Raw genomic sequence first — 27,617 nt, 5'->3', positions numbered from 1 at the left:
ACATATAGTTTGCTTGACTGCGCATATTCTGGAATCCTCCGCCATCTTGGATCAGGAGGGGGTTTAAAGCGGTAAATAAGTAGGAAAGCCGAAAAATATTCACTTATTTAGCCTTATTTAGATTTGGCAATATGATTATCTGGGAAAATGAGAACGAATGACTGCGTATGGAGTTTCGAGATTCACTAATTTAGCTTAGAATGAGAAAGACGACAAGTAAAGCCAGCAATTCTTAGATAACAAGGTTGGGTGATTTTTCAGTAGATAAAGTTGTTTTGTTTATGTTTGTCCAATTAGGACATGGATTCTTCAAACTCAGGTAGGTGTTCTTAAATTGGTTGTTTCCATATTAGTATACGATTCTGAAGGACATTTAAGTGAATGTTGAAATGTTTAGGTTGTTTTAGATTCGGTGTCCGTTGCTGACGATTTCGTGCGATCATGGGGTGAACCTTGTTCGGGGTTAGCTAGCTAATGTTAGCTGAGACTACAAGGGTATTATCCAATGTTGGCTAACATTTACGGCTAGCAACACTTGACACTTAGCTCATTTTATTCGGTTTAGGGTTGCGAGTTATATACCTGACAGGTCACAGACACTACAGAAATGTTTGCACATTAATCCTTTATAAAGTTCTTTATGTCAATAGAGTATTGGGTCCGGAGAATATGCGTCCTGAACTAGCCAAGCAGTAGGGAGATGTTGCTCAATGCTCGAGTAGAATTATATTATGGCAGCGTCAAGTTCCAAATGGGAAATGATTGATAATCAGCTCTACACAAACCGTTTTCAGTGCCATCGAAACGGGCAACCTTACGCCGGTTTTACTATAGGGACTGGGAGACCTCTCACACCAGCTCCCCAATATACCAAACTTCTGAATACGCATAAAAGCAAATCCATGACGATTTAGTACCGTCAGGTTTGAGTGTAGACTTGTGAACGTCATGTTCTTGCTCGTTGGTATGATCAAGTGCCACTTTCCTGAGACACATTGCAGTGTTGTTTATTGTTTGTACTGTTGTTGCTGAATTGTCACGTTGCGCAGAAGATTATGGTTGGTAACATTTGCATCTGTCCGCCTGTCAGACATGTCAGATGTGGGGCCTTTGGGGCTCGGGGGAGTGGGAACGTCTCCATCCGGTGGGGCTGTGGTTGCCAAAGGGACCAACAAAAGACGAGCTGGGTAAGTTTTGGGTCGATGCAGACAGTGTACACTAGTATTGTAGTCTGATACACTTATCTTTTTGTCCAAGGGAAGTTAGATGAGCGTTACGCAACACTTTTTTTCAGTGGTATTTCCTCAACTTCCGCCCCCATTTACTGGTAGATCCTGTCAAACGGCCCACCAGCTTTGTGATGACTAATAACAGAAACTTCCCCTTTCCCCTTAGCTCTGATTTTGACGATGATGAAGGAAGCAAGCTGTTCAGGTGAGTGTGCAATTGTCTGAATTCTTGGCTTGTCATGCTGCAGACTTGTAATTCTCTTGCTTTGGATGGGAGTCCCTTGCAATCCCTCTGACAGCTTACCCTACTCACACCCACCCACCCATGTAAACAGCTGCATAATGGCCATGAAAATATATCAGCCTAAAGAAAGTGTTGACCTGCAAACATTCAACAGTGCTGTCTGTATTGATCAGATAACGTGCTACTTAGTTGCCATTGTCATTTTTGGATCACAGGGTTTTTTTGGCTGTGTGGTTGTGGTTGTGGTTGTGGTCGTGTGTGTCCGCACCGTGGCCCATGGTGCTTGCAACGTACCGGTATATATTAACTGCATAGCAACTCACAGACCACCAGCAGTATTGCCCTGGACCACCAGTCGGACAAGGTCCACTAGTTGAAAACCCCTGTACATTATTCCACTTTTCGGTCCACTTCATGACCATGTCTGTCCGTAGGCCTTTGAAAACCATATCAATAAACTGCCAGTCCTCTTACCTACTGATACTACTTCACACAGAAGAAGCCACTTGCAGGCCACTCTACTCTTCTGTGCAGTACCGTGGGAAATGCAGTCATTGCTGATGGTTTTTACAAATAGGCTACTTGTTTGTTTGGGTCTTGGTTTTCCGCCCACAAACCACAATCACCCGTCCTGTCTGCCAGCTCTGACAAATAGCACTTAGGCCAGCAACTTTACTCTGTGTCTCTGTGGTCTTCTTAGGCCAGCAACTTCACTCTGTGTCTCTGTGCTCTTAGTGTGATGATGGACAAACCTCTGTGAAAAGAACCTAGGCTTATAGATATGGCCATGAACAGAATGGTTGAGGGATGTGTGAACAGAGTGTCCTAGAGATATGTTTTTTCAAGAACAAGAAGTTGTGGTTAAAATAGGTCATAGTTTGCATGAAATACCGTATGTAAGGGATAATGTTGGACGAGAAGGTCTGTTGTGGAGTAGCGCGCAACAGAGAGATGCAGGACACTGACGCGAAGCAGAGGGGTCTTGATCTCTCTGAAGTGGGCTTTTCCACAAAATGGACCACCTCACCGAATGCTATCCCTCTTATTACATGGCTAACCTTATTCTGAGCACATAGATGTCCTATTCCTGTATTCTCCCTACCCCAACTGCACCAGATTCTAGCGAGCAAGTATATACGTATTAGAGATGCACCGGATCCTGATTTTTAGGATCCTGCCGGATACCGGATCCACTGCTTAAGATCCTGCCGGATCTGGAACCGGATACCGGATCCTACGAAAGGGTTGAAACACATAGCCTACTCACACACGTGGGCCCTTTTTATCACGTTGGCTCAAACTATTTTGACTGAAAAGCCTCGGCTACCGGATCCTGGATCCTGGAACCGGATCCGGATCCTGTGAAAAACCCTATTATCCTGCCGGATCCGGAACCGGATCTTGGATCCGGTGCATCTCTAATACGTACAGTCCCAGGAAAAAGTTTGTACACCCTTTGAAATTTCTTAAATTTCTGTCAAAATTGATCATAAAACATGGTCTGATCTTCCCAGAAATCTCAAGAAGGAACAATCAGAGTCTGCTTTAATTAATTCCACCCAAACATTTACACGTTATCATATTTTTATTGGCCATAAGGCCATAACATTCACAGGACAGCAAGGCATAAGTAAGTACACCCTTGCATTAAGTAGGTTTTAACCCTCAGTTAGTTGCAATATCATCGACCAGACTTGTCCTGTAGTTGCAGATCAGATTAACAAAACAATCTGTTTGTATCTTGTCTCCCTCTTCTTTAGAGAACTGCCTCTCGTCAGCAAGGTTTGTGGGATATCTGGAGTGCATAGCTTTCTTGACTTCATGCCATACAATCTCAATTGTTTTTTGTCAGGGCTTTGACTGGGCTATTCCAGAATGTGTATTTCATTATTATGAAGCCATTCTAAAGTCGATTTGCTTCTAAAGTATGGGTTGTTGTCACATTTCAGCACCCATAGTCTTCTGTGCTTCAACTGTGTGACAGACTTCCTCACGTTTTTTTCTGTAAAATATCACAATAAACTTGAGTTCATTGTTCCACTGATAATAGCAAACTGTCAAGGGCTTGAGGCAGCAAGGTAGCCGCATATAATGATGCTCCGGCCACCATACTCAGAAGAGGAGATGTAACCAAGAATAGCTAAAAATGGGATTCATTCTGCCAATCTAAAATTAATGGGGTTTCTGTCCAAAAAAATATTGCTGCACCTTTGAGGTTTGCGAAAAAGCATCTATATGCTTCATAAAATTGCTGCAAAATATTCTGTAGACCAACGTTGAAACCAAAGTTGAATTGTTCAGGGGAACACACAATGTCATGTTTGGAGGAGAATTGGAGAACCACACCTTCACCAAAACATCATCTCCACCTTTGAGTATGGTGGCGGAAGCATCATTATATGTCGCTACCTTGGTGCCTCAGGCCCTTTTCAGTTTGCTATTATCAGTGGAACAATGAACTCAGAAGTTTATCGAGATATTTTACAGAAAAAAAGTGAGGTAGTGTGTCACACAGTCGAAGCACACAATAGGATGGGTGCTGAAATGTTACAACAACCCATACTTTAGAAGCAAATCGACTTTAAAATGGCTTCATAATAATGAAATACACATTCTGGAATAGCCCAGTCAGAGCCCTGACAAAAAACAATTGAGATTATATGGCATGAAGTCAAGAAAGCTATGCACTCCAGACATCCCACAAACCTTGCTGACGAGAGGCAGTTTTCTAAAGAAGAGAGAGACCAGATACATGCAGATTGTTTTGTTACATCTGATCTGCAACTACAGGAAACATCTGGTTGATGTTATTGCGACTAACTTAGGGTTAAAACCTATTGAATGCAAGGGTGTACTTACTTATGCCTTGCTGTCCTGTGAATGTTTACATCTTATGGCCAATGAAAATATGAAAACTTGTAAATGTTTGGGTTGAATTAGTTAAAGCAGACTCTGGATGTTCCTTCTTGTGATTTCCGGGAAGATCAGACCATGTTTTATGACCAATTTTGACAGAAAGGTGAGAAATTTCAAAGGATGTAAAAACCTTTTCCTGGGACTGTATATAATAACAGATGTGCAAATGTTGGAGAGCCCCATTCAAGTTAACGGCACATTCTACAGAATGACGTCAAGCCATGAAATATATGACTGATACTTTTCAGAAAGGATCATTTTTTCCGTTTCCTTGCTGTAGATGTGATGATGATTCCGGTGGCAATAATGACAAAGAGCGCTTTGCCAGGTAAGTGTGCATGTGTAAGCATGTGTCTACAGCACATTTCTTTCTGTGTAGGAGTATACGCATATGCATTGTGGGGTGGGAGGTTCAGGACCTCGGAAAGATTGAGGCTGTACACTCGCCTTCAAAGTGGAGTGGAGTGGAGCACATCCAAGAAACAAACTCACACTCCCCTTCACACATTAGCTTTACAGTTAGTTTTCTAATCTTCACTTCTTAATTTTGGAATTCCAAACGGCCTTTTCATGTTAAAAGCAGTGTTACACATATAAATAGTAGGCAGCATGTGCACCACATACACATAATAATTGACTCGCCACAGAAATGCCCTTGAAGCATCGCTTTCGACACACCACTCTTTTCATCCGTTAATTAAGAGGGACCACTGCTGCGGTTGTTTCATTACATTTTCCTCCTCTCAAAGAATGTTTTTGTGGTTGTTAAAATGTTGAAGGACAATGGCCTCTGAAATAGCTGTTTGGTTCAGCCTGTCTTTGAGCCTGTCCTCCTCCTCTCTCCTCCTCTTCTCTTTCCCCCTTACTCCTGTCTTTCCCTCAGGCCCTCTGAAGAGGCTTCTCTCTCTTTCTTTCATATGCCATTCAGTGCTCTCTCGCTCTCTCGCTCCCACTATGTTTAGAGATGAGCTTCTGTCGGTCATTGAAATGCATTGACTCAGGTTTATAATTTTGGTCATCCATTTTTCACTCTAGTGTCTCTCTCTCTCTCTCTCTCTCTCTCTCTCTCTCTCTCTCTCTCTCTCTCTCTCTCTCTCTCTCGCACTTCCTCCCTTTCATGCTCTCTTTGTGTGTCTGATGTTTTTGTGTTGTGATGTTTTTGTGTTTCCTGTTCTGTCGTGTTTGTGTCTGCTGTGTATCCTGCTCTCCTTCTCCTCTCCTCCTCGCTCTTCTCCTCTTCTCCTCCTCCTCCTCCTCCTCCTCCTCTCCTCTCCTCTCCTCTCCTCTTTCACCTCCACCCCACCTATGGCTTTCCACGCGAAATTACTTCTCCTACACCCCCCTGTTATGGCTCACTCTGCCTCCCTCACACCTCCCCGCATCTCCTCACCTCCATCACTTCTCACCCTCCTCTCGCGTCTCTTCACTGCCCCTCCTCACCTCCCATGTCTCCTGACAACCCCTCTCCTCCTCTCCTTCATCTCTTCTTCTCTCCTCTCTTCACTGTTCCTACTTCTCCTCACTTCCCTGTCTCCCGATACACCCCCCCCACATATTTTCCCTCAACTATCTTGTATCCTCTTCCTGCAACCCCACCCTTCTCCTCCTCTTCATTACCACTGCTCGTTGTCCTCACCTCCACCTCCCTCACTCCTCGTCCTGTCACCTCCTCTTGCACCTCCTCCTGGACGATGGCTGCTGTTCGTCCTCACCTCACCTCCCTCACCCCTATCCTACAACTCCTGGTACCAACTCCTCCTCCTCCTGGCACCTCCTCCTCTTTCCTCTCCTGGCTCCTCCTCCTCCTCCTGCACCTCACCCTCCTCCTGGATGATGACTGCACTGCAGGGAGAACCACAGTGAGATTGAGCGTCGGCGGCGTAATAAGATGACGGCCTACATCACGGAGCTGTCCGACATGGTGCCCACGTGCAGCGCCCTGGCCCGAAAGCCAGACAAGCTGACCATCCTGCGCATGGCCGTGTCACACATGAAGTCACTCAGAGGGGCCAACACGTCACCCGATGGCACTTACAAGCCAGCCTTCCTCTCAGACCAGGTGATGTGACCACACACACACACACACACACACACACACACACACACACACACACATACACACACACACACACACACACACACACACACACACACACACACACAGCATAAAGCACTCCCTCCTCATGTACCAGGTGATGGCACAAACGCACATACATTCTAGAGACGCATGGGTGGCGTATGGGGCGGATAACATGATGACAAAGAATATTTTAATTCTATTTGGGCTGGTTGCGGTTGAAGACAATGCGAAAAGCTGAGGCGGCTGAGGATCAAATCTGTGGATGGCAGGCGGGTTCGGTTTTGAAAATTAGTGAAAAAATATGCACCGAGGGTTTGTGATTTTGAGAAGTGGTTGCGGATGAAAAAAAACACACGCTCACCAGTACCTAGAAACTGTCCTCCCTCATAGAAAATGTATTTGCTCTTGGAGATTCCCATCCATATCATCCATCTATAATCCATCTCTATCTCTAGCAGTTCAAATCTAATTACTTCCACACATACACACAACAAAGCTCTTTCACTAACTGCAAGGCTTTCGCTCTCTCTTTTTAGTCTCTCCTCTGTCCATCACCACTTTCTCCTTTTTTCCCCCCTCTCCACCTTTTTTCTTATTTTTGTCCCTCCTCTCCCGCCGTAGGAGCTGAAGCACCTGATCCTGGAGGCGGTGGACGGCTTCCTGTTCGTGGTGTCTTGTGACTCGGGCCGCATCGTCTATGTGTCGGACTCAGTGACGCCAGTGCTGAACCAGTCGCAGTCTGATTGGCTGGGCTCCTCGCTCTACGACCAGCTGCACCAGGACGACAAGGACAAGCTGCGCGAACAGCTCTCCACCTCCGAGAACAACAACGCAGGTGCATGAGTGTGCGCGTGCGTGCGCAAAAGCTGCGCGAACAGCTCTCCACCTCCAAGAACAACGTCTGTGCATGTGTATGTGTGCACAAAAGCTGCGCGAATACAGCTGCGTGCGTGCGTGCGTGCAGATTTGGCATTTGTGTGTGTGTGTGTGTGTGTGTGTGTGTGTGTGTGTGTGTGTGTGTGTGTGTGTGTGTGTGTGTGTGTGTGTGTGTGTGTGTGTGTGTGTGTGTGTGTGTGTGTGTGTGTGTGTGTGTGTGTGTGTGTGTGTGTGTGTGTTTTCGAGGGAGTGAGAGAGTTTGTCTGTCAGTCTGTCTCTGTGTGTTTCTCCCTTTCTGCTTGTGTGTAGACACCCCTTCCCTCTATCTCATTTTTAGTGCTGCCTTGGCATGTGTGTTGATTGACTGTCTTTTCTTTCCCCAGGCCGTATGCTAGACCTGAAGACAGGCACAGTCAAGAAGGAGGGACAGCAGTCTACTACAGCCAGGATGAGCATGGGGGCCCGCAGATCATTCATATGCAGGATGAGGTACGACACATACATACATACACACACACACACACACACACACGCACACACCGTATTGTAAATGTCACCGTATTGTAAATGTGAGTGTCTGAATGTCTGTGTGTGTGTGTGTGTGTTTGCACGTTTGCAGGACGGGGGTTTGTCCGGTGGAGCCCGTGTCAATGAACAGGCTGAACTTTCTCAGGAACAGGAACAGGTAATGAATGCCTCCCTTGCACGCCTTGACTTGAGATGCTTATTTTACCACAAACTGTTAAATACACATTACAACCGTCATGGCTACCATCAGCACAAGACAAGGGCTGTTTATGCTATAACTCTGCAGCATGACCTATTGATGTCTGTCTGTCTGTCTGTCTGCCTGTCTGTGATAGGAATGGTCTTGGAGCGCCTAAGGAGGGGGAGCCCCAGTATGTGGTTGTCCACTGCACTGGCTACATCAAGTCATGGCCACCCGCAGGTACACTTTCTCAAGCATGCACACACACACACACACACTAATGGACTAATGGACACACACACTAATGGACTTTTATATAGCGCCTTTCCACTCCTTCGAGCACTCAAAGCTCTTTACATTGTATGCCTCACATTCACCCATTCACACACCGGTGGCAGTGGTTGCCACACACACGCAGGGTACCACCCTGCCACCAGGAGCAATTTTGGGGTTAAGTATCTTGCTCAAGGACACATCAATGTGGTCAGGCAGAGCGGGGCTCGAACCTGCAACCCTCTGATTGCAACCGCCTTCTACCACCTGAGCCACCCACACACATGTCTACATGTATAGCTTTTCTCCTGTCCTGACACTGTACTTAAATTAGGGAGCCTCAAGCTGAAATGGTGGCCTGCCAGACTGCCAGTGCACTAGCAGTCATATCTAACGTTCCAGAAGTAGTGCTGTATGATTCATAAAACACAAGGCAGTATAATACAGCTGTGTCCTGCCAAGTGTGTATTGGGCAGGCCCTTTCTAATACGTAGTGACTCATCTGTCATTTCCTGCCTCTGGCTGCCAAGATGAGTGTAATTTTTATCAGGGATCTTCCGATGAAAGAGGAAATCACACTTATAAATAACGGTTCACACACAAACATCAGATTTTAGGAAACGCTCTAATAAGACATTAGCTTCATGAAACCTGAAACAAATGCTGCTCAAATTCATTCACATAACAAGTGAACACTTAAATAAAGTGTTGGCCATTTTTTTTTTTTTAAATAACCACTTCCCTACTTTGCGGTGTGTGTCTCTGTCTCTATGTCTGTGTCTGTGTCTGTTTTCTTTCAGGTGTGACCCTCTCTGAGGAGACTGATAACAACCAGAATAATCGATATTGTCTGGTCGCCATCGGCAGACTACAGGTACAGGCACACATTTATTTTTTATTTTATTAAAGGATCCCCATTAGGTTGTGCCTTAACAGTTTGCTAGTCTTCCTGGGGGTCCTAATTCAAAATGTATCGCCACATTTCAGATGAAAAAACACACAAATAGATATGCATTGAGGGATAAAGGGTTTTTCTAAGGTTCAAATAAATTAAAATACATGAGAAAATTATCTCAAAAAGGTCAGGAACAAGTGTAGCTAACCGTTATAAAATGTAGTGCTGCCACATTGCTGAAGTCCTCCTTCGCACATTTAAAACCATATAAAGCTCCAGACCATACAACATAAGATGACATTGGTCAGAGCCATCTATATAAAGGATCATAGAATCACTGGACTGTGCAGCAAGAGCGTCAGAAACAATAGGAGCGATAGAGTACGACAGAGCATTCCGACATTCCCATTGGCTGTGGTGGCTATGCTCATTTGCATAAGATTTTGCCGAAGTCCAACTACAAACTGTCGCTGAAATCGCCTCTAGTCGCCTGAATGACTTTTTTTTTGCCTGTCTTCACAAGTTTCCGGACGTAACGTTAATTTCAATAGAGCATCGTTGAGGACTCCTTGATAAAACAACCGTTTTTGTACATTTTAAAGTCCACCATTTTAACAAACTGTAATTATACTTAAATTATCATTTGTGTCAGGACAACAGCAGTACAGACAACTTTGTAGAATTAGTGCACGTATCCTAGCAATGCTAACAAACTTGGCTGAGATGGGTTTAGCTAAAACCTCCGAGGCTAGCACATAAAACCATGTGACGAGAGATCAAAGCACAGGGTAACTCTGTTATATCTCCTACTGTGACGTGTGTGTGTGTAGGTGACTGCGTGTCCGAGTGACTCAGCCTCCAGCTCCCTCAACACCCCAGTGGAGTTCATCTCACGACACAACAGCCAGGGAGTCTTCACATTCGTAGACCACCGCTGCATGGCCACAGTGGGATACCAACCTCAGGTACACACACACACACACACACACACACACACACACACACACACACTGCATTCATATTTGTGTACAAAAACACGCGCACACACCACTGCTCCTGCATGGCTTCAGTGGGATATCAAGCTCATGTACAGACAGACATATACACACACACACACCGCTACAATGGCTACTGACAGATATCATCCTCGGGTGAATACACACGCACACAGCCCCACCTTAATATCTTTGTGGGGCCCTCCCATTGACTTCCATTGTAAAGAATGGTAAACTGTGCCCAAACCAAAACAATCTCTAACCTTAACCTGTCAGTGAGGAAATGTTTTTGCACTTTTACTTTTACCAGTAACAACAAAACTACCCCAGCAAAAGGGGTCAAAACATGTGGGGTCCAGGATTTGGGCCCCACCTTGTTGGTGTGCTCCAATAGCAGTGGCCTCATGAAGGTAGATTGGTGCAGGACACACACACACACACACACACACACACATGCACGTGCGTGCACACACAGACAAACACACACACACACACATAGGCCTGGGTATTGATTGACAATTTTCGGTTCCGGTTCCATTTCCGGTTCCTTCGTTTCGGTTCCGGTACCAGAACGGTTCCATTTTCGGTTCCTAGAAACCCTGAATTAAACCTGCAGTTACCCAAAGTGGCCAGTAGATGGCGTAACGGGTCTGCAAATCATGAGTTTCCCTGCCTGCCACAAGGCGGCGCTCATCGTGACTTAAGCAATGGCGGGTTAAAGGCATTTAATTCTATACAGCGTTCATGATTAATTGCATGCTGCAAGTTGTCCTCTCGGCATGGCTTGGCAAGTATAATAAACGGTTTTGATACTGATAAATGTACTCATGTCTGATTAAAATTGTTCTGCTGTACGGTGCAACTTCACTTCTGGTAGGCCTACCAATCCTATGTCAAGCGTGCCTGACATGATTTTTTAATGTAGCCTACGCTACCCAGTCTGTCGACAGCTGGGGCTTTTCTACTAGGTTCTGCAGAACTGTTCTAACACAATAGGCTTCATAAATATCCATGAAACTTGACGGGGGCTCGATGGTGCTGTCTCGCACGCAATTCCATACAGGAACTAGAACTGGGCCGTATGATCAGCTGCTGCAAGTAGCTGCGACAACACTGTGCTTTCACGCCATGGTGAATCTAAACTAAAGAGTCCTAATCTAAAAGATAGGTCTAAATATATATATAACCAGCTATCTCCTTCTCCTACAGACATGTGTTAGGGCTTGTTCGAAAGCTGCGAATCTTAGCTTTTTACAGTTTTTTACGGCACGTTGTTATGTTCTTTCATTCAAAAGTTATTGAACTGTAAGCGGCCGCTGTTGCAAGTGAAAAAATAGCGCTTTCCATCCATTTTTTTTATCTCGTCATTTTTTTCCTAACAGCCAGCGATCTCCTTAACCTACACCTACAGACATGTGTTAGGGCTTGTTCGAAAGCTGAGATTCTTAGCTTTTTACAGTTTTTTACGGAACGTTTTTATGTTCTTTCATTCAAAAGTTATTGAACTGTAAGCGGCCGCTGTTGCAAGTGAAAAAATAGCGCTTTCCAACTATTTTTTTTTATCTCGTCATTTTTTTCCCAACAGCCAGCGATCTCCTTAACCTAGACCTACAGACATGTGTTAGGGCTTGTTCGAAAGCTGAGATTCTTAGCTTTTTACAGTTTTTTACGGAACGTTTTTATGTTCTTTCAATCCACAGTTATTTAACCTTAAGCGGCCGCTACTTCAAGTAAACAATGGCGTTATTCTCCAGCCGGATAGAGAGGAAATCTGTTTTGTCGCTGTGTTCTTTGTTCCCTCGAATTAAACCGACGGTCTAAATAGGCTACATTTGTTCGTCCCCAACACAAGACCAGTTCTTTCTAAGTTAGCTCTTTTCATGGAAAAACATGTTTCCAAGGAGTCAGAGACATCTTCCTGAAGAGTCGAGGTCATGGTTGAGGTTGACGGTGTTGCCGTTGTAAAGATGCTGCAACTCTGCACGCAAGTTAATCGAATGCAAGAGCAGGTGTTTGAACAGGTTGGATGTATTGCCATTCTTGCATGATAGCCTATTAGTTTGTCGCAGATATTGCAGCGCGCTCCTCCTTATCTACTTTCCTGAAATATAGCCACGCTTTCGACGGCATGTTTTTGTTTCTCAATAGTACAGTCAGCTGGTTGAATATCAGCTGTCTTATCAATGAGGTGCGAAACGGGAAGAGGAGGAGCGTGGTCAGTTTGTGACACTTGTGATTGGCTGAAATGGCCGCGTGCTTAAACACACATTTGATGGCTCTGACAGTCAGACTTCAGGAACCGAAACGTGGAACCGACAGACAAGGCACGTTTCAATGCCAAGTAGAACCTTAGCTTTTAATTCGGTTCCATCAAAGAATTGAATTTCGGTACCCAGTCCTACACACACACATACACACTGCTGCATGGCTACTGTTGGATGCCACCTTCAGATGAACACACACAGAATCGAACCCGGGTCCTCTGTGTAAGAGTTCCGCGTCTTAGCCATTTCAGCCATGGCCAAGGCTAATTTTCGTCCTTTTGTGTGTGTGTTGCAGGAACTTCTGGGGAAGAACATTCTGGAACTGGCCCATCCAGAAGACCAGAGTCTACTCCGAGACAGCCTTCAGCAGGTGTGTGTGTGTCTGAGAGAGAGTGAGATTATGCTTGTATGTGTGTATCAAGGATGCACCTGGGCCCCAATACTTGCTCATTATACTCATACTTGTACTTGTCAAACGCTTGCCGATACCAGGCATCCATTCAAAAAAAAATGGATGTGCCCAGGGGCTACAACCTCCTAACTGCTGAGCTGTCAGTAGAATTTTGCATCGCTTCATGTTGCACAATTGGCCTCAGTTTGGCTTCCACCTGTTTGCAGCGTTGCTTAGACATTGTGTATTCAGCAGGTGCGGATGTGTTTCGGTTTGAGTCTGAGATTGTGTACTGCATAATGCACACTTGATATTTGTCCCAAAGCAACTTAATCTTCTTAACCCATTAAGACCAGCTACATCATCTGTGTTACCTCGCCTTTACCTCACCTAATATTGATAGGTCTGTGATTTTTTTTTTAAGCCTTAGTGGATAAAAATATTGAAATGTGTGTGTGTGTGTGTGCGCGCGTTCAGGTGGTGAAGCTGAAAGGCCAGGTGATGTCGGTGATGTTTCGCTTCCGATCTAAGTCTCAAGAGTGGATTTGGATGAGGACCAGCTCCTTTACGTTCCAGAACCCTTTCTCAGAGGAGATAGAGTACATCATATGCACCAACTCCAACGTCAAGTAAGATCTCACACACACACACACACACACACACACACACACACACACACACACACACACACACACACACACACACACACCTCCTTCTCAGACGAGATAAAGTACATCATATGCACCAACTCCAACGTCAAGCAAGATCTCTCTCACACACACACACACACACACACACACACACACACACACACACACACACACACACACACACACACACACAGAACCCCTTCTCAGGACATCATAGTCACACACACACACACGGGTAAAAATATATTTCATGCCAGTTACTTTGCCATGGTGCACACAACACAATGCTTGTTAATATCTTAAAGGGACACTGTGCAGGAAATGGTCAAAAAAGGTACTGCAACTATGCTGCTTATTGAAATTGGGCTGCCTATTGCCAAATTTGATCTTTTCATGAAAGTTTACTAAGTATTAAACAAATATTTTCTAGTATGGTCCAAGTACAGACATTTTTGCAGCTAAAAATGGCTATTTTTGGAAATTCAAAATGGCGGACCATGGAGAAGATCCCCCTTTTCATGTATGAAAAATGCAAATTTTCCAGTCATTATGAATACTTAGAATTTGATGCTGGTGGTAAGTATTCATGAAAAAGGTAACATTAGTGAATGGGCAGCATGAATTCTGGAAATAAACAACTAAAAATCTCACACAGTGTCCCTTTAAATATATTGTTATTAATCATTATGTTTTCTATCTCGTAATGTCACATAATGTACCTCATGCAGTATGAAATCATGGCAGGCCATTGTGTGATCACCTGTGCATGACATTTTAATCATGTGAGAACGATCATCTGTGATTGAAGATGCTGCTCTGGTGTGTGTCTAATCACACACACATGCAGCAATGTGTCTCTGTAATTGCACAGGCGCGCACACACACACACACACACAATTATTTTTTGATTGATGTACTGATCCACACAACTAACTCTCTCAATGAATCCAACCGGAACTGTGACTGTCAGTAATTTGCTCTTGCGTGTGTGTTGCATTGAGTGTATGTAAATTGTATGTTTATGTGTGTTTTGTCTCTGTGTTGTGTATATAAATTGTTTGTGTGTGTGTGTGTGGTACGAATGCGAATTGCGTGTGTGTGGGTTTTGCGTGTCTATATTGTGTGTGCGTGCGTGCGTGTGTGTGTGTGTCCCATGGTGGGCTGGCGGGGGCGTCTGTAGAGGTCCTACTCAGGATGCTCTGAGCCCCCTGTCGTCCCCCGGGATGCCCCCCCTCCCCATCGCCATGGGGCAGAGCAGCCCCCCCTGCCCCTCCGCCCTCAGCCCCCCGCAGGTACAGGTACCTGTCCAGGTACAGGGATCGGTCAGGTGAGGAACCCCCAACCCCACCTCCCTCCCATTCTGCGGCCCACTTTCCCCCTTTTGCCACTGGAACCCTGGGAGAACTGCTGTCTGTTGCCGTCTTGCGTTCACTGGTGATGGTGCTTGGTCTTATTTACGTAGGACTATGGTTGCAAGTTCAACTTGTTCCTTCCTGTCCTTTCCTGTTGCATCTGACCTCTTGCCTCGCTTTTGCTCCGCCTCCGTGTTTAGCTTGGTTAAGTTTATTTTCAGAAGGGGGAGTGTACAGATTAAGCATGATCCTTACGTGCACGTCTGTACCAGGTTATAGCAGAACATGTTTCACTGGTGGAAGGAAACAACCATTTCCCAATTTCAAGTCTTCTAGCCTTGGTAGGGTGTGAAACGCCTAGTGATTGGATACTCCCCGGAGTTCGCCAAAGAGTATCCAAACTCTGGGCGTTTCACGCACAACCAAGGTTAGAACACTTGACTTTAGGAAATTGTGACAGTTTCCCCGGTGTCAACATAGGCAGAGCAACTTTTGGGGGTTTCCCCCCCATTCAACCCCATTTACCCCATTCAACATCCCGATTTGAGATGAGATGCTGGCATTTGAATTGTGCTTGTTTGCGAAAATATTTACTAAAACATTGCTCATCCATGACCGTGGCCTTGGCCTTGCGTCAACGAGCAGGGCTATAGTCAACTCCACCTTTTGAGTGCAAGACAACTCCAAGAGCAGACTAGTCAAGTCCGACTCTAAAGCGGTTCGAGTCTGAGACAAGACTGAGTCAAAAAAGATTACAGTCCACGTCAAGTCCGAGTCACATGTCAGCAGTGTTAATTTCGTCAGCTTTTTTTGATTTAGTCTTAGTCTTAGTCACAATGACGAAAATCAATTTTAGTCTTAGTCATATTTTAGTCATTGCCTTCCCAATTTAGTCTTAGTCTTAGTCAAAATGACGAAAATCAATCTTAGTCATAGTCAAATTTTAGTCATTTTAGTCATTTTAGTCAACATTTCAAATTTTAGTCAACATTTCAATTTTTAGTCATTTTAGTCAATATTGTGTGAAATAAACAACCTACAATGGCTATTGTTATTTCACAAAGTAGCAGCAAATATTCACCTTGTTACTTGGTCATTTTCCACCATAACCCAAATCAGTAATTTCAACATCATAGAGCAGAAGAGCATCACACACACACACACACACACACACACACACACACACACACACACACACACACACACACACACACACACACACACACACACACACACACACACACACATCCAGGTGCAGGCTGCACTCTCTCTCTCTCTCTCTCTCTCTCCTCTCTCCCTCTCTCTCTCTCTCTCTCTCTCTCTCTCTCTCTCTCTCTCTCTCTCTCTCTCTCTCTCTCTCTCTCTCTCTCTCTCTCTCTCGTGCATTAGAAGCTGTTGCATATTATATTTCATTTTGAGTTTGATCACGGAGGAAGCTACATGCTCTTCTTCACCTGACCGCGGGACTTAAAGCCTGCAGATTGCCGGCAGTGGGAAGACCAGACATCCCAAGTCTGCATGAAGTTCAAGAAGTCTCCCTGATAGTGGCTTCTCGATGACCACGAGTCAGATATACTGCTGTTGTTTGACTATGCAAGTTAGCGGTTTTTGTTTTCAATTGGCAATGCGAGCAGAGAACGATAATAACTCGTGCGGCATGTGTGGAATAGGCTTAGGCTAAATAGATTGCGCGAGCACACTTAATATGCCCTGCAAAAGTCCCATGAAAAATAGTTAGGCAGGGGTATGCAGACTGGACGATAGAAAGGACACGCTCATACAAATATTTAAACACTAATGCTGTTTTATTTGTCGGGGGTGTCGAGGCTCGATAAGCATGACCTGGAAAGAGTTTTTCGAACTTAGGAAGACGCTGAAGATGCACGGACATGCTGTCGACTTCCTTGGGTCTTTTAGCGTTGCTCTCGAGGAGAACAAGTTTCAAATCTACAGTAGCCGTGCCTCTGTTACTTTAGATAGGCCAACTTTCCCCCTGCTGGCGCGCGCTCCCGCGGTGACTGATTTAAATAAATTCACAAATCCGACCTTCATGATTTGCTTGCTGCCTACTCGTATGGTTAAACAACAAATATAGCAAACATTACCGAAAAAGAACAGACAACGAACGCCGGGCTAAGACAGCCTAAGTGAAAAGGAGAATAGTGGAAGCTCGAGGAGGTTTAGAATGACAGTATCAGAGGAGGATTGGCGCGACTGTCATTACCTACTGCAGAAACACATGTCCTCGTCATGGATAAGAGGGTTGTTGAACATGTTTCAAAATGAACACTTCCCTCAACGTCTGCTATTTTTTCTCTTTCTCTGGGAATGTTTTAGGACCTAAACTCAACTTAAATGGACTCACTGAACTACTAGGCTACAGAACTACTGACTGAGCCGCGCCATGCATTGGCTGCCAGCAGATACAAGCGAGGCAACACAGCGTGAGCGCGCAATCACCTATGAAGTTCAAGACACTTAGGCCTATATTACAATTACAAATTACAAATTAATTATAAATAATTATATATTTTTAATGTCCATTCGTCCATGGCTTGTAAATTTCGTCTCGTCTTAGTCTCCTTGACGAAAACATTTTTTTATTTTCGTCATATTTTGATTTGCTTGAGGCAATTTTTAGTGCGTCATCGTCTCGTCATCGTCAAGGGAAAAAGGGGCGTTGACGAAATATTTTCGTCATCGTCGTGGTTGACGAAATTAACACTGCATGTCAGTCAGTCTTAAAGAATGAAAAGGATGAATGTCGATGACGTGAATGTTTGTTTGAAGGTGACCTGTAAGAATCTATGATGGCCAGTGTTGAAAACAAAAATGAAATCTGACTGCCTTGAGTTCAAAGGCCCAATTTGTCAAGACCAGTGTCCCAAGTCCAAGACAACTCCGAGTCCAAGTAATTACATGTCCAAGTCCATAGAAAAATGGACTCAAGTCCGAACTCAAGTACTACAGTCCTGAGGGGTATGCTAAGAAGCTGGTCCAGGAGTAAACCAGGTGAAGTTAAGAGGTAAATCTAGTAGAAGAGCTTGGCGTCTTGAACCAGCTTCTTGGTGTAGGCCCCTGGTCACGAGGTCACGAGCAGTAGGGAAGGACAGGAGGAGTATGACTGGAGTATGACTTTCACGTTGGGTCTTACTCAGTGTTGGGGAAACCTGGATTCAAACACTACAATCCAGTGCCACATATGCCAAATGACCTGGTTTTAGCTGTCTAATTCAACCAGGTGATTGTCTACCGGTAATTGGACAAGTAGAACCAGGTCATTTGGAATATGTGGACTATAGCTATATGTGGACTATAGCTTCTGAATTCAGGTTGCCCCATCACTGTTGTAGATCCTTCTTTGTCTTTCTCTGGTGATGATGGTGGCTGTCTCTCTGTCTCTGGTGGTGTCCTGGCACTCCAAGCTGAGGAGCAGAAGGTCAAGGGCTCCTCTTCCTTCACAGGTGGCGGGCTTCTGGTGGTGGTGGTGGTAGTGGTGGTCGTCGTTTGATGGTGGTAGTGGTGATGGGTCTCACTCAGACAACAACAAAATAATTCTGCTCACAGCATCCTACTCTTTTTCATACCCTCCCTCGCTCACACTCTTTCGCTCCATCACCCTCTCTCTCTCTCTCTCGCTCTCTCTCTCTCTCTCTCTCTCTCTCTCTCTCTCGCTCTCTCGCTCTCTCGCTCTGTCTCTCTCTCTCTCTCATCTATAGGCAGCTTCAGCAGCAGCAGCAGGCAGAGCTTGAAGGGGCAGGAGGGAACGGCATGTATGACACCGCCCAGGTCACCATGTCACAGGTGAGCACCACACACACATTCACACAGGATCCATCATAACCTTTACCTGCACACACACACAAGCTATCTTGGACCACTGTCTGCCTCTTGCTGCCCCTATACTACACAGTCCTTAACCCTGTGCTGTTGTCTCTGGCTGTCCCCTGCAGGTCTCTGTGCAGGCACTAGGGGGTGCTGTGGCTGCCTCCAGTAAGCCGCTGGGCAAAGCAGAGCTCTACTCAGACAGAGAAGCACACTTCTCTGAACTCTTCACAGGTGTGTGTGTGTGTGTGTGTGTGTGTGTGTGTGTGTGTGTGTCTGTCTGTCTGTCTGTCTGTCTGTCTGTCTGTCTGTCTGTCTGTCTGTCTGTCTGTCTGCGTGTGTGTGCGCAAAAGTTTTGTGTTTGTGGAAGATGCAAATGCAGATGCATTGGAGAATTTAGACTGTTCACATCCACAACCACATGATTTTCATTATTTGTTTAGCTGACGAGAGATCACATATTCAATGCACAACATAAGCAGAAACAATAGGACATGAATATGTCCCCGGTTCTTAGAGTGAGATGAGGGAGCCATCTCTATGGGAGACGCTCATTGGCTGTCGACCTCTGACGAACTCAGAGAGACTGAAATCCATAACTGGTTGTATAGGAGAATCCTTCCCTGACGTCATTGTTTGCACTGTCCACGTGTCCTCAGAAACTGAGTGGCAAGAAGCACCCTCACGACTTACTAAAGAACTGTGCAACGGAATCCACATAATATGCGGTATAATAGTTATGTGTCCCTCATATACCTACCACATCTGAAATAGCCTACCATACGAGAAGACGTTAAACATGTAGCCATCAGAAACCCAGCTGCCCTGGACTGACATTATATTCATCACTCACGTCCAGTAGGTCAACGCTATAAAATATAGTCAGTTATTCTCAATGGTTTAGGCAACCTTTAGTAGGCAACACTTTCGTCTCTTTGTTCTAGCAGCTCGCTCTTACGACAACTGCAGAATACATTAGTTGTGTATATATGGACACTTCTGATCCGATTAGAATAGGAATATTTTTTTTTGATCACCTCTTCTATTCCGATTAGAATTCTGATGCGGTGTTGTCCGCTCAGATGGTCCATACACTCTACTCCACTTGTGACGCAATTGTGTCACATATTTTAACAAATGAAGCTCTGGTTATCCTAACATTTTCACGCCACTTTTGGTTGCCGAATTCCTGCAGAATAACTCTCTCCCACTAATCCTGCCCCGTACTCTCATCCACAGACTTCTTTCTTGTTTGTGAGGTGTTGTAAGTGAACTGATAACAACAGCACGTCGGAGTGCCGCTGTTTCGCACCTGCCCGTAAGCGCAAGATTAGCAGTGTCACCTCCTGCCGCACTTTTCAGAAAAATTAAAAATATGAATAAAGCAGCAGATACATCAATGTCTATCTTAGTTTCAACCATATAACCAGGACTGTGACTTACCATGGTCCCTGGTAACCGCGCGTGGCAGGTATTCAAACGTTCGAGGTCATTTTAATTTAATTTAATTTAATAAAAAACATTTTGCTTGACAAGATGTCTGATCATGTATTTTGTCCAACTTTCAAACAATCCGCGAAACACGTTATATCCTACTGATATTGCAACCTATCACACGTTGGTGTGCCGTCGGTATGCAAACAGTCATGGGTTACAATAAAACGAACATCAGCCGTAAGCCAAAGGGTAATGTAGGAGGGACTTTAGGACTCCGGCTTGGAGCATGGTGACAATCGTGTAGGCTGCTTAGATGACATGAAAATTTGCACACTAGTTACCGCAGGTGTGTTGTTATCCTTGTTATTTAGTGAACCCTCAAGCTTTATCAAGCGAGCAAATGTACAATTTAATGACTCTGTGCTCCTCTCTATCTGATCTCAGATCAGCCCAAGCCTCTGCCCACCACGTCTGCCCCAGCCACCCAGCAGATGTACCCACAGCCCAACACATTCTCGGGTGCGGGGAGACCAGCTGAATACAGGTAATACACACACACACACACACACACACACACACACACACACACACACACACACACACACACACACACACACACACTAGAAACCTATGATGGCTGAGAAGCTAGCTGGGTACCACACACACACACACACACACACACACACACACACACACACACACACACACACACACACACACACACACACACACACACACACACACATCTAGGAACCTTTGATGGCACATGTGTGATATTCTGCTCTAAAAAGGCGAAGTGCCGTAACTACCTCAAAGTTACTTCATTACACCCCCTTTATCTTGTGACAAAGCTTTGTGGTCCAAATGTGTCCCGTTTAAGAGATATTCATATGTCAAATTTGCAGTAACCATAATACCAGCGGCTAGTCATAGCTATTGCTATTAACTGTTCCCAGGCCAGTGGGGATGCCTGCTCAGATGGGCCAGGCGGCTCCGTCAGCAGGGCAGATGCTGGCTCAGATGTCGCGCCAGAGTGGCCCAGCAGGGGGAGTGGTGAGCAGCAGTAGCCCCAACCAGGACCAGGCTGGGGCCATGGCAGGCTGGCAACAGCAGGGGGCCAGACCTCCCTTCAACACACAGGTGGGTTAGAGGCCACACACACACACACACACACACACACACACACACACACACACACACACACACACACACACACACACACACACACACACACACACACACACATACCTATAGAACTGGGGCCTTTGTTGGAGAAGAATTATGAAGAGCTCCAACTACCATTCAGTGTTGCCACAAAACCTTCACCCTCCCGTTAGAAAGTGGAAGATGAAGAGGAGAGTTTAACCTATGCGTATGCCTAAATCAACAAAAGAATGGGCATCACCCAAATAAAATTCTGGCTTTGGAATGGCCCAGCCAGAGATCAAATCACCCCTTAGATGTCTGATGGGATTCGAAGCTGAAGAGGACTGTGCACAAGAGATGGCCTCGCAATCAGATTTTGAGTGCTTTTTAGTGCCACACTGATGGACTCTTACCCAAAAAGACTGAGAGAAGACTGAGACTGTAATAAAAGTCAAAGGTGCTGCCATTAAGTATTTATACAACCATGTTAATTTTTCTATTTTTTCCCTTAAATGTTTCAGTTTGTTTTGCAATTGCATTGTACAGGTTAAAGTGTAGATTAAAGGTGGAAAAAAAATGTTCATTACAAAAAGCTGGCATTTGAGCATGGGTGGAAAGACTTTTTATAGTCACTGAACGTGTATAGGTACACTTACAGACCGTGGTGCTTGGTCTGCCCACATTAAAGATCAAAAGTTCCCTTACTGGAATTGCTCCAACACTAAAGAGATGGGCATCTACCATTGACCATCAAATCCTGCAGCATGCCTTCACTACATGTTTCCTCATCCAATTTTTTGCCTTAGTCCAACTAAAGCTATGTGCCTTTGTTGAACCGTAGTCGAAATGTAGAAACAAGAGTGTTTGAATTTCAAGTTGTTGCGGCAAAATTAATTGCAAATGCCAATGTGAGTGGTCGTTGATATTTGTGTTTGTTGCATCTGATGTCACCCCTCCAATACAGCAGGGGGCAGTACCCACAGTGAAGTCTCCTCCGTTTGGCATGGGGGACTTTGGCTCTTCCTCGTCTGCAGCTGCCTCTTCCTCCTACGGGCCCATGGGCAGTGTAGTCGCCCACACTCCCAGCACTGCGTCCTACCCCACACTCGGCTCATCGACTACTACCAACGGCTATGGTGAGACAAACACACACACGCACACATACATACACACACACACACACACACTCAAACCATCCAGCACTGCGTCCTACCCCACACTCCGCTCATCGACTACTACCAACGGCTATGGTGAGACGCACACACGCACACACAGACACAAACACACACCATCCAGCACTGCGTCCTACCCCACACTCGGCTCATCGACTACTACCAATGGCTATGATGACACACACACACACACACACACACACACACACACACACACACACACACACACACACACACACACACACTGCAGCACAGTAGACACACGCACACGCGCACGCACAGCTGACACACACACTCCATACACCGTATTATCATACATCTTATAACAGCTGGTGTCTGTGTGCGTGCTCGTGCATGCGTGCATGTATGTATATGTGTGTGTTGCATGAGTTTGAACGTTTGTTCTCCAGGGTTGTGCTCTAATACACTGTCTCTCACCTGCAACCTTAACATCTGTGTGCTCTACACAGGTAATGGCAGCCAGGCCGGAGCGCAGTTCCCCTCCAGGCCAGGGGAGGCAGTGTGGGGCCAGTGGCAGGGCCAACCCCAAGCCCAGGGGGGCGCCAATCCGCAGGACTATCCAGTAAGTCACCGTTTTCACACTGTACCACATAGTCTGGCACTTCTGATCTCTGCATATTCCATCTATTGTCGTACGGAGGGTTTACAGACGAGAATAGGGGCAATAGTCATATAGTTTGAGCCCGTCTTGAGTCATTGGGTATTCTAACCCCCCCCTCCCTCCCTCCTCTCGGTTTCCTCTGTTCTCCAGGATGTGCTATCCATGCTGGATCAGCCTGGGAGCTTCAACAGCGAAGACTTCATGTTCCCCCCTTTCAATGAATGAGCCTGCTGGAATCTCTCTCTCTCTCTCTCTCTCTCTCTCTCTCTCTCTCTCTCTCTCTCTCTCTCTCTCTCTCTCTCTCTCTCTCTCTCTCTCTCTCTCTCTGTCTCTCTCTCTGTCTCTCTCTCTGTCTCTCTCTCTCTCTGTAAGTCTTTTTCCTTGTATCTTCTTTCCTCTGGGAGTGGCTTCTTTTTCTTTGCCTGTCTCCTCCTCTCCTCCTCTACGCTTCACCCCACTGGAGAATGACCATGATGCATCTGTTGGAATGATACCGGAGAGAAGAATCGGAGTAACCATGGAAACCGAGGATTATGTCCGGTTCTAGAACTCTCCTGCTCTGGACCAGAATCCTTCTCACTTTTTTTTCCTCTGGAGGATTTTGTGACTGCTTGTTCTTCTAGAGAGTTCTTTGAGTCTGGCAAGAGGCTGACTTCAGGACCATTTGCAACGAGAGGAGAGCGGGACTGCAAAGGAAAAGGATGGCAGGACATTTCACTGCCAGAGCAGTAGTGTGTAAACACACGCACCCAAACACACGCACACCCAGTCACGCCTCACTAGACATTGCACACCTCACACTGCAAGCGCACAATCATGCCACCAAAAGCACAAATTGTCCCACACACTGGTGCACTGCCACTCTTAAAGAACTACTGCACACTGCCCTAGACACACACACACACACACACACACACACACACACACACACACACACACACACACACACACACACACACACCATGCTGTGTTTTCTGGTGGATGCTCTTGTTTTCTACTGTGCTATGTCTCCTGTTGCCTCCAGGATAAGTTTGCCTTTGTCTTCTCCATGTCCACACTGTTCCCCACCCCCCACCCCTCTCCTCATATCTGAGGGGACTCTACCATCCCACACACACACACACGCACACACATGTATGCATCTCTTCCATCAAACCAGAAGTCCTTGTGACAAGGACGGACGATACCTCTTTCAAGCTCCAAAAAGAAACCCAGTTGCCTACAGCCTGCCTTTGGACACACACACACACACACACACAGCATGAACGCTGGCCCTTTACTCTTAACTGTCCACAACCCCTACTCTACCTTACTGAGGGGTCGTGGCGACTGCTGATGATGTCACGTCGAGACAGACTCTGAAGAGGACGTGACAACGTGGAAACGTTCGTCTTGGCACTTGCCCAGGGCATTTATCACATTTTTGGAAAACACACAAACACACACCTGATGTACTTCTCAATGTTTCCTGGGGCAACCAGCTACACTCTTCAGTCAGTCTCTTGGTTTTTTTTTTTTCCGTTTTTTTTTTTTTTTTACAAAAAACAATTGTAGTCGCATCTTTTTTTTTAAAATGAAAACTTCTATTTAAGAGAGCAATAATCATGCAGGTTGTTCATTTTTTTTAAAAGCCATTCATTCTTTGTTGGTGTTTATAGTATTGTTACAGTTTTCTTTTAATTTTGAGAACTATGGACGAAGAGGAAGTAATCTTAGCTTTCTTTGGACTTTGGGCTTTCCTCTTTTTCTTTTGGTGCCGTCTACTCTCCCAGAAAACCTGAAGGGGTATTCCAAGAAGCTGTTTCAGCAAGTAAAACCAGGATTAGTTAGCGTTGTGGTAATGGTAAATGGCCTAATGGGAGAGTCTGGAGTCCTCATTTTGATGCCTGCCGGTAATCTATTATTAGGTTTCTGTACCACTTCCTGTGGGTTATTTAAGAGAGGTTCATCATTTAACAAGGTTCTTGGAATCCGGCCCCAGCCCCAGCCAGTCAAGGGAGGTACTGCAGCTCCCCCTCTAAACTTCTAGAGATCTGCCGAATCAGGGATGAACTTTGTGAAAGAACCTCAACTTGGTGCTCATAGAACCAATTGCTCTACTTAGAAACCCAAATATTTATTATTGAAAAATTGAGTAGCAAACTAGGGTCTTTTCGTTTTATGTTTAGGTCCATGTAGGTTCTCCCCAATGAATTAATTACTGAAAGTTTGGCTTTGTCTGTTTTAATGCATGTTGTCGCGCACACCTATTCAAATCATTTGAACTAATTAAGGAACTATTCCATATGGCTTTTGGATTAACTGTGGTGGTATCCACAAACGGGCTTCACATGTAGACATTGTTTACCTTCTATACTCTTCTTTATGCAAGGGATCAGACTCTGAGTACACAGGAAGTGTGTCTGTGTGTGTGTGTGCGTGCTCTGCAGTCCAAGTGGGCAGCAAGTGTGTGTGTGTGTATGCGTGCGTGCGTGCGTGCGTCCAAGTGGATGGCAAGTGTGTGTGTGCGTGTGTGTGCGTGTGTGTGTGCGTGTGTGTGTGTGTGTGTAGGGGGGTATTGCAGTATTAGTGTTTAGTGGCTAGTCGTGCCCAAGTGCGTCTGAGGTGTGTGCTTGCCCATGCAGGCAGCTACACAGCCCAGTAGCGTCTCTGACACTCAGGTGGGCGGGCCTTAAAGCCATGGAATCCAAAGCCTCCAGAGATCCTATCATGACAAAGCTCTTTCCTTTTTCTTTCTTTATTTTTTTTGATTAGGTGATGTTTAGAATAAAAATCCTGTTTTATCAGTGTTTGTACTGTTTGCATGTTTCAAGGGGCAGTTTTTTCAGATGTCAAAACATGTCTGTATGTAACAACACAAGCACACACACCCACACCTAGTACTTTTCCATGTTTTAAAGGGTGATTGGTATCTGTTGTGTCTATTGATGATGTGGAACCACTTTGGTTTTCCCTTGTCCGGGTTTTTACAATGATGTGAATTGCAGTTTATATATTTCACCTAGATACACAAAATATATGGAAAAATATGTATATGAAATGTTAAACAAGAGAAAGAGAATGTTGTTTGTTTTGTTTTCTTCTTTTTGTATTAAATCATTATATTGTCAAGAAATGGCGAGACTTTTTGGGGGGCTACAGGCCTAGGATGGGCTTAGTTTACTTCAGAGGTGGCAAACTCGGGCCTGGGGGGCATATGTGACCCGCAGAGTCATTACTAGACAGACAACTGCAAAGTGATGCTCAAGCAACACTTAATTTAATATACGTGTAACATTCGGGTATTTTGTTTGTGAACGAACAGTCCCGCCCCTTTTTGGGGAAAAACAAACCAAATGTCTCAGTAGATGGTGAACAACGCTAGTCTACAGGTCCTTGTCTTTTGTTTCTTCTGTCTCAATATCAACATCAACTTGCCTTGCCTTGCCTTGCCTTATAAAGGGCCGTAACGCACATGGCACGTGTCCCGCAGTTTACACGTATGATCACCCAGGCTAGGAGTCTTGTTGGTTATACAGTAAGCTACTGCACTGTACATACATTTCAGTACAGTTTTCACTGAGGGTGTGGTGCTCCCATATCAAGACACTGAGTCGATAGATTTGGAGGAGACAGTTAAAAGAAATGTCTTCCTGATTCAACATGACCTTGGTTTACACCTAAAAAGACTGCATTGTTGTCAAGTGGACAAACTCAACGCAAGGACCAGAGGGAAGCACTGCATTTTGAAGCTGATAAAAGAAAACACTGATCAGTTCTGTTTTCAAACATAGTATGTACAACAATTTGGAATGTCCTGGAAAATAAAGAAACTACTGGTGTACTGAGTAACAGATGTTTCAAAGGTTGGTCAAGGAAAAAACAAAATAGATGACGAGAGAAAATATTGTGTGCAAAGAGAAGGCCCAAAACATGAAAAAGTCACATCACCACATCTCCACAGTGCAGGGATGAAGGTATTATAATGCCTTTTCCAAGGAAAACTCAGACCGGAAATACAGAAGCAGTTATGCAAAACACTCATCAGCAGCAAGTGGCTATATTTAAGTTGCTGCCATATTGGCATATTGAAGTTCTGAACACAATGTTATGGACTAGTGAGACCAAGATTGAGCTCCCAAAGTCACAGAAATGCCTATGACAAAAGAAACAGGATTTATTTCTGCAAATTTCAATACGGCCTTCAGATTCTTACTTCTGATGGGTGGGTTGCAATTGTAATAATACTTTTGCTTTCAGCTTCTTCTTTGAATAATGAATTGTAATACCTTCACCCATGCACCATGGAGGTCATTGGTCATGTGACCTACTGATGTTTTGGGCTTTTTCCTTAGCAGCTCTGACAATATTTCTGTGGTCAACTACCGCTGTTTTCCTTGATGAACCTTTTCAACGTTTGCTGCTCAGTACACCAGTGGCTTCTTTCATTGACAGCACTTTCCAAATTGTTGTACTTGCTGCGTCAAATGTTTGAAGCACTGATCTGATTGGTTTTCGTTCTTTTCTTAACTACAAAATGGATTGTTGTCCCGTAGACATTT

The 27,617-nt window shown here is 45.0% G+C and overlaps 1 protein-coding gene across 3 annotated transcripts; it reads left to right on the top strand.

Annotated features, from left to right (window-relative positions):
• The first annotated feature begins 26 nt into the window (after positions 1-26).
• Positions 27-26,809, top strand: arnt (aryl hydrocarbon receptor nuclear translocator). 3 transcript variants are annotated; one of them, XM_063199244.1, is made up of 21 exons: positions 27-319; positions 1,091-1,187; positions 1,396-1,434; positions 4,670-4,717; positions 6,238-6,448; positions 7,091-7,304; positions 7,729-7,834; positions 7,965-8,030; positions 8,209-8,294; positions 9,128-9,201; positions 10,053-10,187; positions 12,777-12,851; positions 13,350-13,501; positions 14,703-14,849; positions 18,594-18,678; positions 18,828-18,933; positions 20,581-20,680; positions 21,093-21,276; positions 22,250-22,418; positions 22,925-23,037; positions 23,227-26,809. In XM_063199244.1, the coding sequence occupies exons 1-21, from the start codon at positions 301-303 to the stop codon at positions 23,299-23,301; spliced, it is 2,301 nt and encodes a 766-aa protein (XP_063055314.1). In that variant the 5' UTR covers positions 27-300; the 3' UTR covers positions 23,302-26,809. The 3 variants fall into 3 exon arrangements, with proteins under 3 accessions (XP_063055314.1, XP_063055313.1, XP_063055315.1); XM_063199243.1 differs by having other exon boundaries at positions 28-319; positions 22,247-22,418; positions 23,227-26,808; XM_063199245.1 differs by lacking the exon at positions 14,703-14,849 and having other exon boundaries at positions 31-319; positions 22,247-22,418; positions 23,227-26,806.
• Positions 26,810-27,617: the final 808 nt, after the last annotated feature.

Source organism: Engraulis encrasicolus, chromosome 5 (genome assembly GCF_034702125.1).
Source record: "Engraulis encrasicolus isolate BLACKSEA-1 chromosome 5, IST_EnEncr_1.0, whole genome shotgun sequence".
Taxonomy (NCBI): domain Eukaryota; kingdom Metazoa; phylum Chordata; class Actinopteri; order Clupeiformes; family Engraulidae; genus Engraulis; species Engraulis encrasicolus.
This window is presented reverse-complemented; position numbering and strand designations above follow the sequence as displayed.

Excerpts from the sequence above, each read along its gene's own strand:
- arnt (XM_063199243.1), top strand. Across the intron at positions 1,435-4,669 it reads GAAGGAAGCAAGCTGTTCAG|ATGTGATGATGATTCCGGTG; the intron begins GTGAGTGTGCAA and ends TCCTTGCTGTAG. Across the intron at positions 21,277-22,246 it reads GACCTCCCTTCAACACACAG|CAGGGGGCAGTACCCACAGT; the intron begins GTGGGTTAGAGG and ends CCTCCAATACAG.